The sequence below is a fragment of the Elephas maximus genome, chromosome 3 (genome assembly GCF_024166365.1).
Source record: "Elephas maximus indicus isolate mEleMax1 chromosome 3, mEleMax1 primary haplotype, whole genome shotgun sequence".
In the NCBI taxonomy this organism is placed as follows: domain Eukaryota; kingdom Metazoa; phylum Chordata; class Mammalia; order Proboscidea; family Elephantidae; genus Elephas; species Elephas maximus.
The window spans coordinates 82,685,808-82,700,770 of NC_064821.1; the positions used below are offsets into that span (position 1 = coordinate 82,685,808).

At 42.4% G+C, this 14,963-nt stretch overlaps 1 protein-coding gene across 3 annotated transcripts in view; it reads left to right on the top strand.

The window, feature by feature from the left end:
* CTPS1 (CTP synthase 1) overlaps positions 1-14,963 on the top strand; it is a 31,918-nt gene that overhangs the window by 7,753 nt on the left and 9,202 nt on the right. For all 3 annotated transcript variants that reach the window (XM_049878943.1, XM_049878944.1, XM_049878942.1), the window contains exons 4-12: positions 2,366-2,466; positions 3,267-3,383; positions 5,786-5,869; positions 6,382-6,462; positions 9,170-9,321; positions 11,119-11,251; positions 12,477-12,565; positions 13,544-13,638; positions 14,350-14,412. In XM_049878943.1, coding sequence (XP_049734900.1) covers positions 2,366-2,466; positions 3,267-3,383; positions 5,786-5,869; positions 6,382-6,462; positions 9,170-9,321; positions 11,119-11,251; positions 12,477-12,565; positions 13,544-13,638; positions 14,350-14,412 — 915 coding nt within the window. The remainder of the gene's footprint in view (positions 1-2,365; positions 2,467-3,266; positions 3,384-5,785; positions 5,870-6,381; positions 6,463-9,169; positions 9,322-11,118; positions 11,252-12,476; positions 12,566-13,543; positions 13,639-14,349; positions 14,413-14,963) is intronic.

Here is a 14,963-nt window from a genome sequence, read left to right on the forward strand (position 1 = left end):
CAGCCAGAAGGCAGGGAATTTGGATTTGGAGTATTGGGAAGCCATTAAGGAGTTTGAACATGGGCGATGTGATGAAATCTGCTTTGCATTTTTAAAAGATTGCTTTGGCTACTATATGTGGAATAGGTAATGAATATTCTTGTGTGTGAGGCCCTGCTAGTTATATGCATAACAAGTTAAACTGTAGTCTCTGCACCTTAGTTTGCAGTCTGAGCCCTACAACTAGAATCTTTACAAAGCTTTTTTTTTTAAATAATATTTTACTGAGTTTTTGGTAAAAGTATAAACAGCAAGTTAGGTTTCCATTTTGACAGTTTTCCACACAAGTTGTTCAGTGAAATTAGTTATATTTATCAAAATCTGTCAACATTCTCTTTTTTTTTTTTGAACAGTTGCTACATGTACAATTTAGTGACATTGACTACGTGCTTTGAGTTGTGTAACCATTCTCACCCTCCTTTTCTGAGTTGTTCCTCCCTTGTTAACATAAACTCACTATTCCCTAAGGTTCCAGTCTAATCTTTAGAGTTGCTGTTGTCAGTTTGATCCCATATAGATAGTTCTTAAAAGAACACACCTTTTTTTATTAGTTAAGCTAAACTATTGTTTGGTGTTAAGAAGGCTTCAGGGGATATTTTTGGTTTCAGGTTTAAAGATTATCTCAGGACAATAGTTTCAGGAGTTCATCCACTCTTCGTGGCTCCAGAAAGTCAGCTCCATGAGAATTTGAAATTCTGTTCTTCATTTTCCTTTTTCCATCAGGACTCTTCTATGGAATCTTTGATCAAAATGTTCAGTAATGGTAGCTGGGCATGGTCCAGTTCTGGTCTCATGGCAAAAGAGGCAGTTGTTCATGGAGGCAATTAGCCAACATTCCATTTCCTCCTCCTAATCCTGACTCTTCGTTCTCTGTTGCTCCAGGTGAATAGAGACCAACTGTTGTGCCTTAAATGGCCTCTTGGAAGCTTTTGAGACCCCAGGCACTAGAACTAGGAGGTAGAACAGAAGCACTAAACAGGTTATTAGGCTGATTAACTGGAATGTCCCATGAAACCATGATCCTAAACCTCCAAACTGAGGAACCAAATCCCATGAGGTGTTTGGTTATACATAAGCAGCCTCAGCAGCTACTCTTTTTTTTTTTTTTTGTCGTTGTAAATATATCTGTCATAACTTCTGCCAGTTCAGGCTGTGTAACCCTACCCTTAATCAATGCAAATTTTCCATCATTGTTAACCCCTGTGTTCCCTCTCTCTCCCACCCCTGGTAAGCACTAATAAACTCTGGTCTCTATATGTTTGTCTTTTCCTGTCTCTCTATATAAGTGAGGTCATACAATATCCTTCCTTTTGTGGTTGGCTTATTTCACTCAGCATAATGCCTTCAAGCTCCATCCGTACTGTAGAGCATGTATCAAGACTTCCTTTCTCCTACTGGCTGAGTGAGTAGTACTCCATTGTATGTATGTACCACAGTTTGTTTCTCCACTCGTCTATTACGGGCATTTAGGTTGTTGGCTGTTGTGAATAGGGCTGCAGCGAACATTGTTGTACATGTCTCTTTTTGAGCCTCTGCTTTCAAGTCTTTTGGGTGTATACCTAGGAGTAGAATTGCAATTTTTACAAAGTTTTTAACAATGGCCAGCACTCATTAAGCGCTTTCATGCCAGGCATTTGCGTAGCATTTAGTAAGCTCCATCTCATAAGATTTTTATGGCTTTATGTTAAGTGGAGCTGTTACCTCCACTAAACAGATGGAAAAACTGAGCTTAACGAAGGTAATTTGCCCAAAGATCACAGCTGATGAGTGGTGGAACTGAGATTGGAATGCAGACATTCTGATGCCGACTGCTGTGCTGTGAACCACTCTGCCATCCTCTTCTGCCCCCTGCAGTGGAGTGTCAGCCCTTTGGTGACTGGAAACATGATGGGATAGGGTCCTGGTAGGATGACAGCTGGGAAAGCACTCAGGTGTCATTCTCCCACCTTCAGCCTTGGCTGTAAGCAGCATGGGTGGCTGTGTGGCTTGTTGGGCTGGTGTGCAGCCAGAGGGTGGACCTGACCAATGCAGAGGGACAGATGCCCTGATGTGGCTCAGGATGCCATGCTCGGCCTTGTTCTCTTGCACTGCTTCCAGCAACAACTTGGAAGTCTGGAAAGGAAGCAGCAGGGAGCGTGAGGTCAAAGATTTATTGGAGCCATTTAAAAACATGATCCTACTGCTACTGCGTCAGGACAAATAACTCAGATACTAAAATTGAATAGTTTAACACAAGTTGTATCTGCCTGGATTCTTATTGGTTCCTTTGTTTAAAATCAATGCTTATGGGAAAGTATAGGTGACGCGTTTCTTTTCTGTTTTCCAGTTGTCCCTCACATCACAGATGCAATCCAGGAGTGGATAATGAGACAGGCGTTAATACCAGTAGATGAAGACGGCCTGGAGCCTCAAGTGTGTGTTATTGAGGTTGGTGTGTGTCTTTTCTAAACTCCACGGTTCCTGCCTGTATGAACAAGTGTACATATTCATCTCATTAGTCAGCCATCAACAACTGATAAGACAATTACTACTGAAGTCCCTGGGCCTCCTATCTGCCTGAATTATGTTGCAATATTTTTTATGGCAGGTCAGGTCATAGTCATGTGGAATGGCCACACGGTAGAAAGCAATACTTAGTCCAAGTGATTCTCCCTTTTCAGCATTTATAGATTCGCCTAGTACAGACTTTACCAATTAGGGTGGTGTGACACATTTTCATCTACTTCTTGAGAAAGTCTGCAGACCTTTGGCTTTCCACCGGCAGGAACAGTCAACTCTGAGTGAGCGTCATTTGGTTTTGGTTTCTGTGCTCCTGCAGTGCTGATTCAGGCTGTTGGGTTGCTGTGTTCGTTCAATCGAAAGTTCCAGCAGTTTATTTATAATTGATGCTTTTAAATACAAAAGTGATTGTGGTTAGCTAAGGAGATAAGATCTAGATGTCTTTGCTTTGTGAGTCACATACAAATAAAAGCTCTCTCACCTGACCTTTGTCTTGAAATGATATGCGAAGATCCATAATAACCTCGGGCAACAGTGAGCCTGTCCAAAAAAGTCATCTTTTAACAAGAGGAAATGTCTAAGGCTGTAAACTAACATTCTGCAAGGCTAGAGAGTCTGTATTATGCTGTTCCTGGTATGGCATTGAGGTGACAGGGAGCAGCTGTTGGATAATGAAACCACCAGAGGAAGGTTTGGTGCTAACCTTTGAAACAACTTTGTTCTTCTAGCTCGGTGGAACAGTGGGAGATATAGAAAGCATGCCGTTTATTGAGGCTTTCCGTCAATTCCAGTTCAAAGTCAAAAGAGAGAACTTTTGTAATATCCACGTCAGTCTAGTCCCTCAGGTAAGGTATTCAAGGTTGTACATTGGGAGAAATGGACAGGAGGGAGAAAAGGATCATTTTCACTACGTATCTAGTATTATTAACCACTCGAGGTGCAGGAAGCAGGCAAGAAAGAACTTTTTTGGGGAATTAAAAATTATATTTTTTGAAAGGATCAAATGAAAAGCATTCAAAAAAGGATCAGTTGCAGGGAAGAGGCAGTGGATTGAACATGTGCAGTTGTCTTTACTCCACAGCAAAACCTCATTGTAACTAAAATAGAGGGATTTTTTTTTAACACAGAATTTTACAAAGATAAATAGAATGTGAGAGGAGTCAACAGTAGCAGATGGACAAGTAGAAAGCGACCTAGCAGACCTGGGGAGCTGAATCCTGGCAAGTAGAGAAACAACCCTGTTTGCTCTGTAGAACCCCCAGAAGGCTTAGGCAGCGCCAGGCACTTCTGTAAGCAGGGGTGAGGGGGGGACTCATAACAGCTGTTTCAGAAGCGGTTAGACCCACACATCCTCTTTAATATGTACTCCTGGCATCAGCCCCTCTCCCACCTTGGCAGAGGACCATAGGATTTTTCTATGGAGAGGGTTTCTGGATGGGTAGGCACTAGGGACAGTTAAGGGCAATAGTACTGAACTCAAAACATGGGGATTAAGTGTAATTTAATGCTGCCGAGACACCCGTCCTTCTTCTGCCACTTGGTTCCCAGACGAGACTGTAGGATTCTTCTCTGGGAATCTGACTAGTCCAGGAGAAAGAGCCCTTCTCCCAGGGGCTCCCCAGTGAAAGAGGTCAGCCAGATTCCCCCACAGTGAGGACCCCAGTTGGCACACCCACCCATTCACACAGAGCTTCCAGTCAGCCTTTAGTGTGAGCAGACATCCAGTGGTCCCCAGACATTTGGAGAAAGCATCTAATGGGTAAGAGACCAAAACAACCAGAAAAAACGGAACGTTCACGGAAACTGAGGCTCTGCAGGGAGCAGGAAACTTAGAAAAAACACCTATCAGTAATGTCCTCAGAGAATTCAGAGGAGAGAAATTGCATCCATTAAACAAGACCTGGCTGCCATGGGGAACACAAAGAACAACAAATAACTCTTAGATATTAAAAATTGGATAGCGGAAACGAAAAGCTTAAGAGAAAGCTGAGGAAGAGGTAAGAAAATTAGAGAACCAGTCTAGGAGTTTTAACACCCAGATAATAGGAGTTCCAGAAAATGAGAGAAACAGAGAAGTGGTGATCTGAACCAGTAATCAGCCTGCCATCTGGTTTTGAAAATGACGTTTTCTTAAAACACAGCCACGCCTGTTGTTTCTGTATTGTCCATGATTGCTTTTGCACTATAACAACAGTGTTGAGTAGTTGTGACAGAGACTGTATGGCCCACAAAGCCTCAAATACTTGCTCTCTGGCCTGTTACAGAAAACATTTTCTGACCCTGATCAAAACAGTTCAAGGAAATTTCCAGAGATGAGTTTCTAGATTGAAAGGCCCCACAGAATGCCCAGCACACTGGATGGTAAATGACACACAAACACCAAGGCACATCATTACGAAATTTGAGAATACCCCCAAAAAACCCCTATAGGCCAGAGTAGAACTGCCCCATAGAGTTTCCAAGGAGTGCCTGGTGGAATAGCAGGGTAGAAGTTCTAAAGGCCTCTAAAGAGAAAAATCAGAAAAGCAGCGGGCTTTTCAATATTGGAAGCTAAAAGATAGTGAAGCTATTTCTTTGAAAATAGTAAGGGAAAAGGATTTCCAACCAGGAATTTTATGCCCAGCAAATCTGTCAATTAAAGTATGGGAGGAGACTAAAGATAAATCACTGCAGAGAAAATACAGAGTGACAAAAACAAAATGACAACAACAAAAAATTTACGAATGTCAAGGAAAACAAAAAATGAGAAAGAAAAACTATGGGACAAGGTTGAACTGAATAGCAATTAAATACTTAAAAATACATAAACCCTGCAGAGGGATCTACCCAAAATCCTGAGACGGGGGCTGCAGGCCCAGGAAGGGTGTGCATGTAGTGGATGCAGGGGAATGAGAGAGGGTGGGACCCTCCTTTAACACGGAAATCAGTAGAAAATACCCGCAGCTAAATGTCAGGAAGTAGCAATGAAGCATACCAGGAGGATCAAGGAAAAGCACTGCAGAGTGGTTGCCTTGGGGGTTTGGGAATTGGAGGGATGGATGAGGACTGGGTACCTTTGTTCTTGAAGACAAACCTTGTGGAGCTATATTTGACTCTAAAATATGTGCAGGTGTAACTGTGACAAAAATTAAAATTAAATTCTATAAGTGGTCAGGTTATCTGTTTACCTATTAGAAGGTGTTCAGGGAAGAGTCATACTTGAAAATTCTTTATTACAGAGAATTTTTTCCCCCCTTTTGCAAAATAGCCAAGTTCAACAAGGGAACAGAAGACTAAACCCACTCAGAATAGCATTCGGGATCTCAGAGGACTTGGGCTTTCCCCAGATCTGGTAAGATTTCCTGATAACCTGCTTTCGGTGCAATCTTATATGTCTAATTGAGATCCCTCCTCCATGACAGGTGGGACCTTTGTTTTCTTGGCCTGCTTTTGATTGTGATTGACGGTGGAGAAAATAGGCAGTGCTCTGAACTGAGGCTTTATTTTACCAGCATGCGTGTAACTGGCGTGTGGGAGGCCTGTACTGTCCTCTCCTCTCATTTCTTCTCCTTTTGCTGCCGACCCAGGCATAGAAATGAAGGAGGAAAACCCCAGTTAGCTTTTGTGGTTCATTCATCTGTGTGCCTAATGTACTGCCATTTGTACTGCCATTCTCCTGGGATTTGGGGTTTAGGAATTTAAGTTCTGAAAATAGGTAATACACTTTTCATAGCTTACTTGTGCTCACTGTTAACATTTTAATCCATCTTAGCAATGTGCTGTCTTTTAATTTCATTCAGGAATAAAACCGAGCTTTGTCATCCTGTCTTTCTACCTAAACTGACTTGTTTTATTTCCTGCTAGGTTGTGTGCAGGTGCTCAAATCCTCTCGACACATCGGTGAAAAAGAAAATCTCAATGTACTGCCATGTGGAACCTGAACAAGTAAGCAGCAGTTTGATCTCCATGTAAATCTTTTTTCCTTCTAATTGTTTTAGCGTCTTGTAACCAGTTTCATGAGGCTTGTTTTGTAGTTTGAGATGGTAGACAGTCCCTGAAAGAACTGATAACTCTTGCTCTATGATTCAATGTTTTCTTATGTCTTTCGGCAACTTAAACATAGCTTTGCCTCTCCTGCCTCTTTTCTTCTTGCTCCTTGTACTTCATGCTTCCGCCATGCTAAATGTCTTTTGCACTTGCTAATTTTGGTGAGGTATCAGTGTCCCCTCTCCCTGTTGGTCTAACAATCTCTTCTTCATTTTCATCCCTCAGGGCCCAGCTAGGGCATGGCATTTATAGAAAAGCTTTACTTGCCAAATCTGCTCTGCCACAAACCTCAGGGTTAATAACTTCCTTCTCGAGGCTACCTGTGTGTTTCATACATGCTGGTGGTAAGCTTATCGTACCAGTATGAGTACCAGTCGAGTTGATTCCAACTCATGACGACCTCATGTGTGTCAGAGTAGAACTGTGCTCCACTGGGTTTTCAGTGGCTGATTTTTCAGGAGTAGATCGCCAGACCTTTCTTCCAAGGTGGCTCTGGGTGGACTCGAATCGCCAACCTTTTCGTTCATAGCGAGCACTTAACTGTTTGCACAATGTAGGGACCGAGCTTATCATACTGTCTCTTAATGTTTGTGTTTGTCTCCCTGATGGACTCTGAGCTTCTTCAGGGCAAAGACTACCTTATCAGCTGTGTGGCTTGTGCCAGTTGCCTAAGGTGTTGTAGGCTGTCAAACATATTTTAGTCTTTTTGTTACCTGTGCTAACAGGGGTGACCTGTGGTATAGGAAGTCCAAAATGTTGGAACCCAAAATCCATATCTAAGCAGGGTGCTTAGTATGGAAATTCTAGTGAGCGATAAATTGAAGTGGTGGCACTGGTCAGGTTTAGCTGAAGGAGAGTAGAAGGGAAGCTAAGGTCAAGAAATTTTGAGACTAGGTTATTGGATATTTGAATTTTGCTGTTTGTTAGTGCTGCTATAACAGAAATATCACAATTGGGTGACTTCAACAAATAGAAATTTATTTTCTCACAGTTTAGGAGGTTAGAAGTCTAAATTCAGGGTGCCAGCTCTAGGGGAAGGCTCTATCTGTCTGCTCTGAGGGAAAAGCCTCGTCTCTTTCAGCTTCTCTTCTTCATTTCCTTGGTTATCTCCACGTGGCATCGGTCTCCATTTGTGTTTGCGTGCTTCTGTGCCTGACCTGCTCTTTTATATCTCAGAAGTGATTGGCTTAAGATATACCCTACACTGACATGGCATCATTAAAATAAATCCTTATGCCCAGATGGGTTACATCCACAGGTGTCAGGGTGAGGATTTACAACACATAATTGGAGGGGGACACAATTCAATTCATACCAGTGGTCTCAAACTTGCTGCACGTTGGAATCACTTGGGGAGCTTTAAAAAAATACTTTTGTCTCATCTAAACTCTCTGAGGGACCAAATTACGGGGCTGAGGGCTGGGGACCATGGTCTTGGGGAACGTCTAGCTCAATTGGCATAACATAGTTTATAAAGAAAATGTTCTACATCCTACTTTGGTGAATAGCATCTGGGGTCTTAAAAGCTTGTGAGTGACCATCTAAGATACTCCACTGGTCCCACCCCAGTCTGGAGCAAGGGAAAATAAAGAAAACCAAAGACACAAGGCAAAGGTTAGTCCAAAGGACTAATGGACCACAACTACTGTGGCCTCCACCAGACTTGAGCCCAGCACAACTAGATGGTGCCTGGCCACTGCCACTGACTCTCTGACAGGGATCACAATAGAAGATCCAGGATAGAGCTGGAGCAAAATGTGGAACAAAATTCAAACTCAAAAAAAGACCAGACTTACTGGCCTGACAAAGACTGGAGAAACCCCAAGAGTATGGCCCCCGGACAGTCTTAACTCAATACTGAAGTCACTCCTGAGATTCACCCTTCAGCCAGAAGTTTGACAGTCCCATTAAACAAACAGTGCGCGTACCTCAACCATGTATATGAGACTAAGTGGGCATACCAGCCCAGGGACAAGGACAAGAAGGCAGGAGGGGACAAGAATGCTGGACGAATGGAAATGGGGAGCCTGAGGTCGAGAAGGGGAGAGTGTTAACATGTTGTGGGGTTGGCAGCTGATGTCACAAAACAGTATGTGCATTAATTGCTTAATAAGAAACCCATTTGCTCTGTAAACCTTCATCTAAAGCACAATGGAGAAAAAAAAATACTGACATCTGCCTGCCTCTCCAGGGGTTCTGATTTAAGCAGCCTGGGGGTACAAGGTGGACTTTGGGTTTTTATAAGGTCCCCGAGTAGTTGTAATGAACAGCCGAGTCTGAGAACCGCTGTCCTATGTTAAGCCAACACGCATTCTTGGGACAGATCACACTTGGGCATGATTTTTCTTTTACTACCATTTGTGGTTTGGTTTGTGACTTTTCAAATAGGTTTTTTTTTTTTTTTTAAATCCATGTTCATAATAGAGTAACCACTAATTTTCTTTTCTGTTCTTTTTGAGTTGGTTTTGGTCATTCTAGAAATTGGTCTTTTTTCTGTTTTCAAATTGAGAACAGATATTTTCCTAAGGACAGACAGACAGTAGGAGGCTGTAAGTCCAGTTAGTTTTTTTTTTTATTAAATAACCTTTTTTTCTTTTTTAAACAGGTCATCTGTGTCCACGATGTCTCATCCATCTACCGAGTCCCCTTGTTACTAGAAGAGCAAGGGGTTGTAGATTATTTTCTTCGAAGACTCGATCTCCCTATTGAGAGGCAGCCACGAAAAATGCTGATGAAGTGGAAAGAGATGGCTGACAGGTATGCCTCAGTGAGGAGCTGGGGACAAGCCTTACTTCTCCTGTTCGTAAGGCCTCAGAATTCAACTCTTGCTGTTGTGCTTCAGCATTTGGGCTACCAGCACATATTGGAAAAGGTCTCAATGTTAGGAGATGTTATGATTGTTAAGATGGACCCTTGGCTGTCATGAAGTTGCTTCATCATGAATGAGGGAATCCTGGTAGAGATGGGCCAGGTCTCCATTCAGCAAGTCCGGATTACTTTCTATCACACTTGTCTCTCATCAGCTAGAAAATCAAACAGGTGTCCCAGTGCAGTGGGCCGGGGCACATACCCGAAGGCCCAGACGAGCAAGGTCTGCTTTCTGGGCTGACCGTGGCTGTGTTTGGGAACATGCTGCTCACCCACACCAGAAGGGATCAGCGAGGGCACCCAGTCTTCTCTTACTGGGGGAAAAAAAACAGTTACCCATGGAGTCGTTTCCAATTCATGGCAGTTCCCTGTGTGTCAGAGTAGAACTGTGCTCTATAAGGTTTTCAATGGCTGATTTTTTTTTTTTCAGAAGTAGATCACCAGGCCTGTCTTCTAGGTGGATTCGAACCGCCTCCCTTTCAGTTAGCAGCGAGTGCGTTAACTATTTGCACCACCCAGGGACTCCCTTCTCTTATTATTGCTGCCCAAACTCATTACTTCAAGGACTGTCCCCATTCCGCTTTCCTCTTCTTAAAGCTCTGTGACGCCATCACTTTGCCTAATCGTCCACGTCAGAGATCTGCTCACAGTGTTTCAGAGCAGTGGGTGTGCCTGCTTCTAGTCGCAAAATGACTCTGAAGATAATAAGCACTTGGGGAAGGAGCACTCCTTCCATTCCTCTGACCTGTTCCCGTTCAGTCTTTGTCAATTTACATGTATCTTTATGTAGCTACAAAAATGGCACACAGTTTTATGATCTTTTTTTCATAAAACATTACAAGCTTTTTGCTCTGTTACCAATTATGCTTTATAATTACCACTTTTAATGAGTATAGAATATTCTGTTATGTGGCTGCCCCATAATTTATTTGACTGTTCCCCTCTTTTGTAGGCACTTCGGTTGCTGGCAGGTTTTCAGATCCTGTTTTCTGTTGAATTTTGTTTATGTTCTACCTTGCTCCATAAAGAATTGGAGATGATTTGCTCTCAGAAGTTTTGGCGCTGTAAAGGTTTATGGATGTAGTTGTTATTTTTAACCCCTTGAACTATTTCATACCATTTGGATAAATTCCTACATGTTGAATTCCTGAACTGAAAAACACAATGGCTTATATGGCTGTTAGTATATGTTACTCAGTTTCTTTTTAGAAGAAACTGGTTACTGTAACAGTTTCTGTCTATACCTGTCAGCATTTAAATATTACTACTTTTTGGGATTTTAGGTTGATTTAAGGATTATAAGGTACATTTTCTTTTAATTTGTATTTCTCTTGATTTACTAGCTGGGCTAAATAATTTTCATTATATTGGTTTACCAGTCACATTAACTCTTGTCTCTTCATGTCTGTTAATTTTTTTACCCTTTGAGATTTTATTTTTTTTTAAGCCAATTTGTATGAGATTTTGAACCAGTCTCTATAACAGCTTCTGAAATGTACTTTCTTTAAAAAGCCTGCCATGTTGATCTGAAAATTGCTTCCTGTTTACTGGTCTGTGCCAGAACTCAGTTAATATCCGCTCCCATTATATTCTTCCCAACATGTTTTTCTTCTTAAAAAACAAGTTTGATCTCATGAGCTTATGTACATTCTAAGTAAATGGGTGTTTTTGACCCATGTTTGGTAGATACGATCGCTTGCTGGAGACCTGCTCTATTGCCCTTGTGGGAAAATACACCAAGTTCTCTGACTCGTACGCCTCGGTCACGAAAGCTCTGGAGCACTCTGCACTGGCCATCAACCACAGACTGGAAATCAAGGTAAGGAGGGCTGGCACGGGGGCAGCCCGGGGGCTGACAGGAGGCAGTCTCCATACCGGCAGATGCTGCGTGTACATCTGCTTCATACTTTTAGAGCTCAGAATTTCTTTTTACGGATAAAAAGGTTTCTGCTTGGCTCCTGGCTTGGAGAGAGCAAAAGAGCATTTTCAGAAAAGAATGAAGGGGAGACATGGTCAGGGTAGATGCTGAGAGAGTGAATGCTTGGATGTGAATATCAAAGACCAAATAAAATCACCTGTAGAAATGGGCCAGAGGCACGTTGCGCGGTTGAAGGCACTGGCTAGAAACCATTCTAGATGCCTAGTGACTCTGAGGCCACGCCTTTGAGGCCTTGAGTCTTTGAGATGCTTTGGGCTCCCCTTCTTAACCTGTGCTGGTATCAGTTTCCTCATCTGTAAGGTGGGAGTAATAATATCCATCTCATAGACTGATGAGCTTTCTCTGAAATGTGTGTCAAATCACCCAGCCTGTGCCTGGAATGCGGGCAGCACTCAGTCGACAGTAGTTCTTATGTTCTGGCCTGTAAAGTGGTGGGCAGCCGCTGAGCTGTGGAATGTGAGGTCAGTGGCCATGCCTGTCTCTACATGAGGCAGTAGAGTGTTGATGTTCAGAGTGTAGACGCTGGAGCCAGATGGCCCAAATTCTGGCTCTTCCAGTTACAAGCTGTATGACCTTGGGCAAGTTACTTCACCCTGTTTGTGCCTTAGCTTCCTCGTCTTTAAAAAGAGATCGTGATAGTACCTTCCTTTTGAGGATGATGGGGGCGTGTGTGTACCTTTGACAAAACTCATGAAAGTGTCTACTTAAAATGTTTGTATTTTATTGTACGTAAAATTGCACTTCAGTAAAGTTGGGAAAAATGAAAAAAACAAAATCTGAGTGGAAGACGAAGTGGGGACAGTGTCTCTCGGACAGAGAACACTGGAGAGCCTGTTGCAGTGGCTTAGCTGAGATGGGAGCCTAAGCCGACCCAAGTGTGCCGCAGGTGGAGAGCTGGATTTGGGAGTTAGATGCTTTTGAAGGAACCTTGTATTTTGAAATAAAGGAAAGATTTTAAAGTTATAATTAAATTTAAACATATTAAAATTATTATTTTAAAACTAAGAAAGATGAAATATGGGTAATATTTATTTTGAAATTGTGAAAGAACATGATTCCGGAGTCATAAGTCTGCTTCTCCCTCCCCTGTCTGACCAACCCCCAGTACATAGATTCTACCGACCTGGAGCCAAGCACCTTACAGGAAGAGCCCGTCCGGTACCACGAAGCATGGCAGAAGCTCTGTAGTGCTCAGTAAGTCGTGTTCTCTGCCTCTGGTTTCCTATTATTTATTTATGTGGGAGAAATTCAGACTCATCCTTAAAATGGACAAGCTTGTGAGCTACGTGCAGATACCATGGAATTTTGGGTGGAATGAAATATCAATTAGGAAATCCTGTCCACTTAAGGACTCCAACTGTTTGACCACTCGTATGAGATCAGTGTGTCCTAGTAGTAAGTAATCAACTTGTTTAAATGTTCTTAATCACTGAAAAGACTGTATACTGTATGACTCAAACCTTAGAAGAATACAGCTTACCAATATAGTTGAGTCTGAGGAAAACTTGTGTTGATTTTATTGGTATACTTTGCTCTATGTGTCACTTGATGAGGCTTATTTAAAGATTTCCCATCCAGAACATTTGATGAGTATCCATCAGTGACCCTCATAAATTGTTTGCTTCTGGCAGCTGTTATTTATAATAGTAAAAAAATTAGGAATAATTTCTATTTTATTAGCCAATTGAGTGTCATGGAGCCACTACAGCTATTACTGAGACTTGGTCAGTTTGGCACACTGAGCTGGCACGGACAGGCCCCTTCCTATTCCTGTTCCACCATGCTGGATAATAAAGGGGGAGCACTTTAAGCCAAGAGATAAAACAAATGATATAAATTAAAAATTATGAAAGAGTCAGGGCCTGGGGCAAGTATTAATTTTGCAGTATACTTTTTTTTTATTATGTGTATATATATATATTTTTTTACGTGTATACTTTTTTTTCCCGTTACAAGCATTTTCTAATGTTATTAAGAATCCATGGTTTTGTATGTTTTTTAAGTTCCTGGTATTTGCATACATCTCGTTGGCAGTTTTTAAATAACACAGCCCCAGCCACAAAATCTGTGGAGTAGCTTCACAGCGTCAGTCTGGGTAATGGCCCCACAGGTGTGTCCTGCTGGCTGGACCAGTAGAAGGGGAGTTGCCATGTGCTTTGTTCTGTTGTGCAGTGGAGTGCTGGTTCCAGGCGGGTTTGGTGTTCGAGGAACGGAAGGAAAGATCCAAGCAATCGCCTGGGCTCGAAAACAGAAAAAGCCCTTTTTGGGTAAGGAGCTACATAATGCACTCTTCAGCCTGAGTAGAAGAGCAAGAGAAGGTGCTGCATGGGTGCCCAAACATAAAACTGGAAGGCCATTGAAACAAACTATAGATGCCATCTTTCTAGATAGCAGCTCAAGTGAAGCCTTTTTGGTTCTGTTCAGGAGAAATTCAAACTCACCTTTAAAGTGGACAAGCTTGTGAGCTACGTTAGATGTCATGGAATTGTGGGTAGAATGAAATATCAAGTAGGAAATCCTGTCCATTTACGGACTCCAACTGTTTGACCATTCATATGAGACTGAGTTTTTAAGCCCCTCACTTGGCATGCCAGCTGACTGTAAGTAGACAATGTGATTTCAGGATGCTTCCTGTTGCTGTGAATTTTAGAAATCTTTACCATGATCAGTTGTGAGTAGAGACTTAATGAGAGGTTTCTTTACTTGAATTTTTATGTGCTGAAAAGCACATTGCTTATCTGTAAAATGGAATAATTTTTCAAAACTTGGAAGCCCCGTGTATACTTAGATCCAGTTTTTGGATCTGGTACAGATAAAGCCTAACAGCAGGGGTGCTTGTTTATAGCAGGGAGTGATGGGAATTTGATCATGATTGTAGTTCTGTGAACAGACGGGGCACAAAGCCCACAGCAGGCTGGTTAGAGACGTGGGAGCTGCCATTTCAGTGGAGCTTCGTTTGTTTTTCTCTCCACTCGGAGGTGTGTGCTTAGGAATGCAGCTGGCAGTGGTTGAATTCTCAAGAAATGTGCTGGGATGGCAAGGTAAGTGTTCGTTTAAAAACTTGTGACTAGTATTAGACTGCTTTAAGCTCTTGCTCACATTTTCCCTGAGGGCGGAAGCCCCTTGCACATTGGGTATTGGGAGCAGTGGAGGGGGACAGGCCTGGTTGCTCAGTGCCTCGCTGGGTGCAGGACTGAGGGACTGCCGTGTTTATGGAGGCAAAGCCTGCCTCCTCAAAGCTGATAGCACAGGAAGCAGGAGCACAGCTGAGCTAGCTTCCTGCCTCTGAATCACTGTGGTTACCATGGCCACCATCACTGGCCAAAACTGGCCTAAGTGAGGTTCAGTTATTGTGAGCTTGGGCTCTGGAGCCATCAGACCTGGGCTCAAATTTTGACTTAAAGCAATAATTAATTGAGTGATTTTAGGCAAATTACGTAGCCTTTCTGGGCCTTTTTGTTCTCCTCAATATATATATATATTTTTTTTTTTTTTTGGTGAAAGTTTACGCAGGTTCCCATTTGACATTTTCCACCTAAATTTTTCAATGATGTTAGTTACATTTTCCACAACATGTCAACGTTCTCTTTAG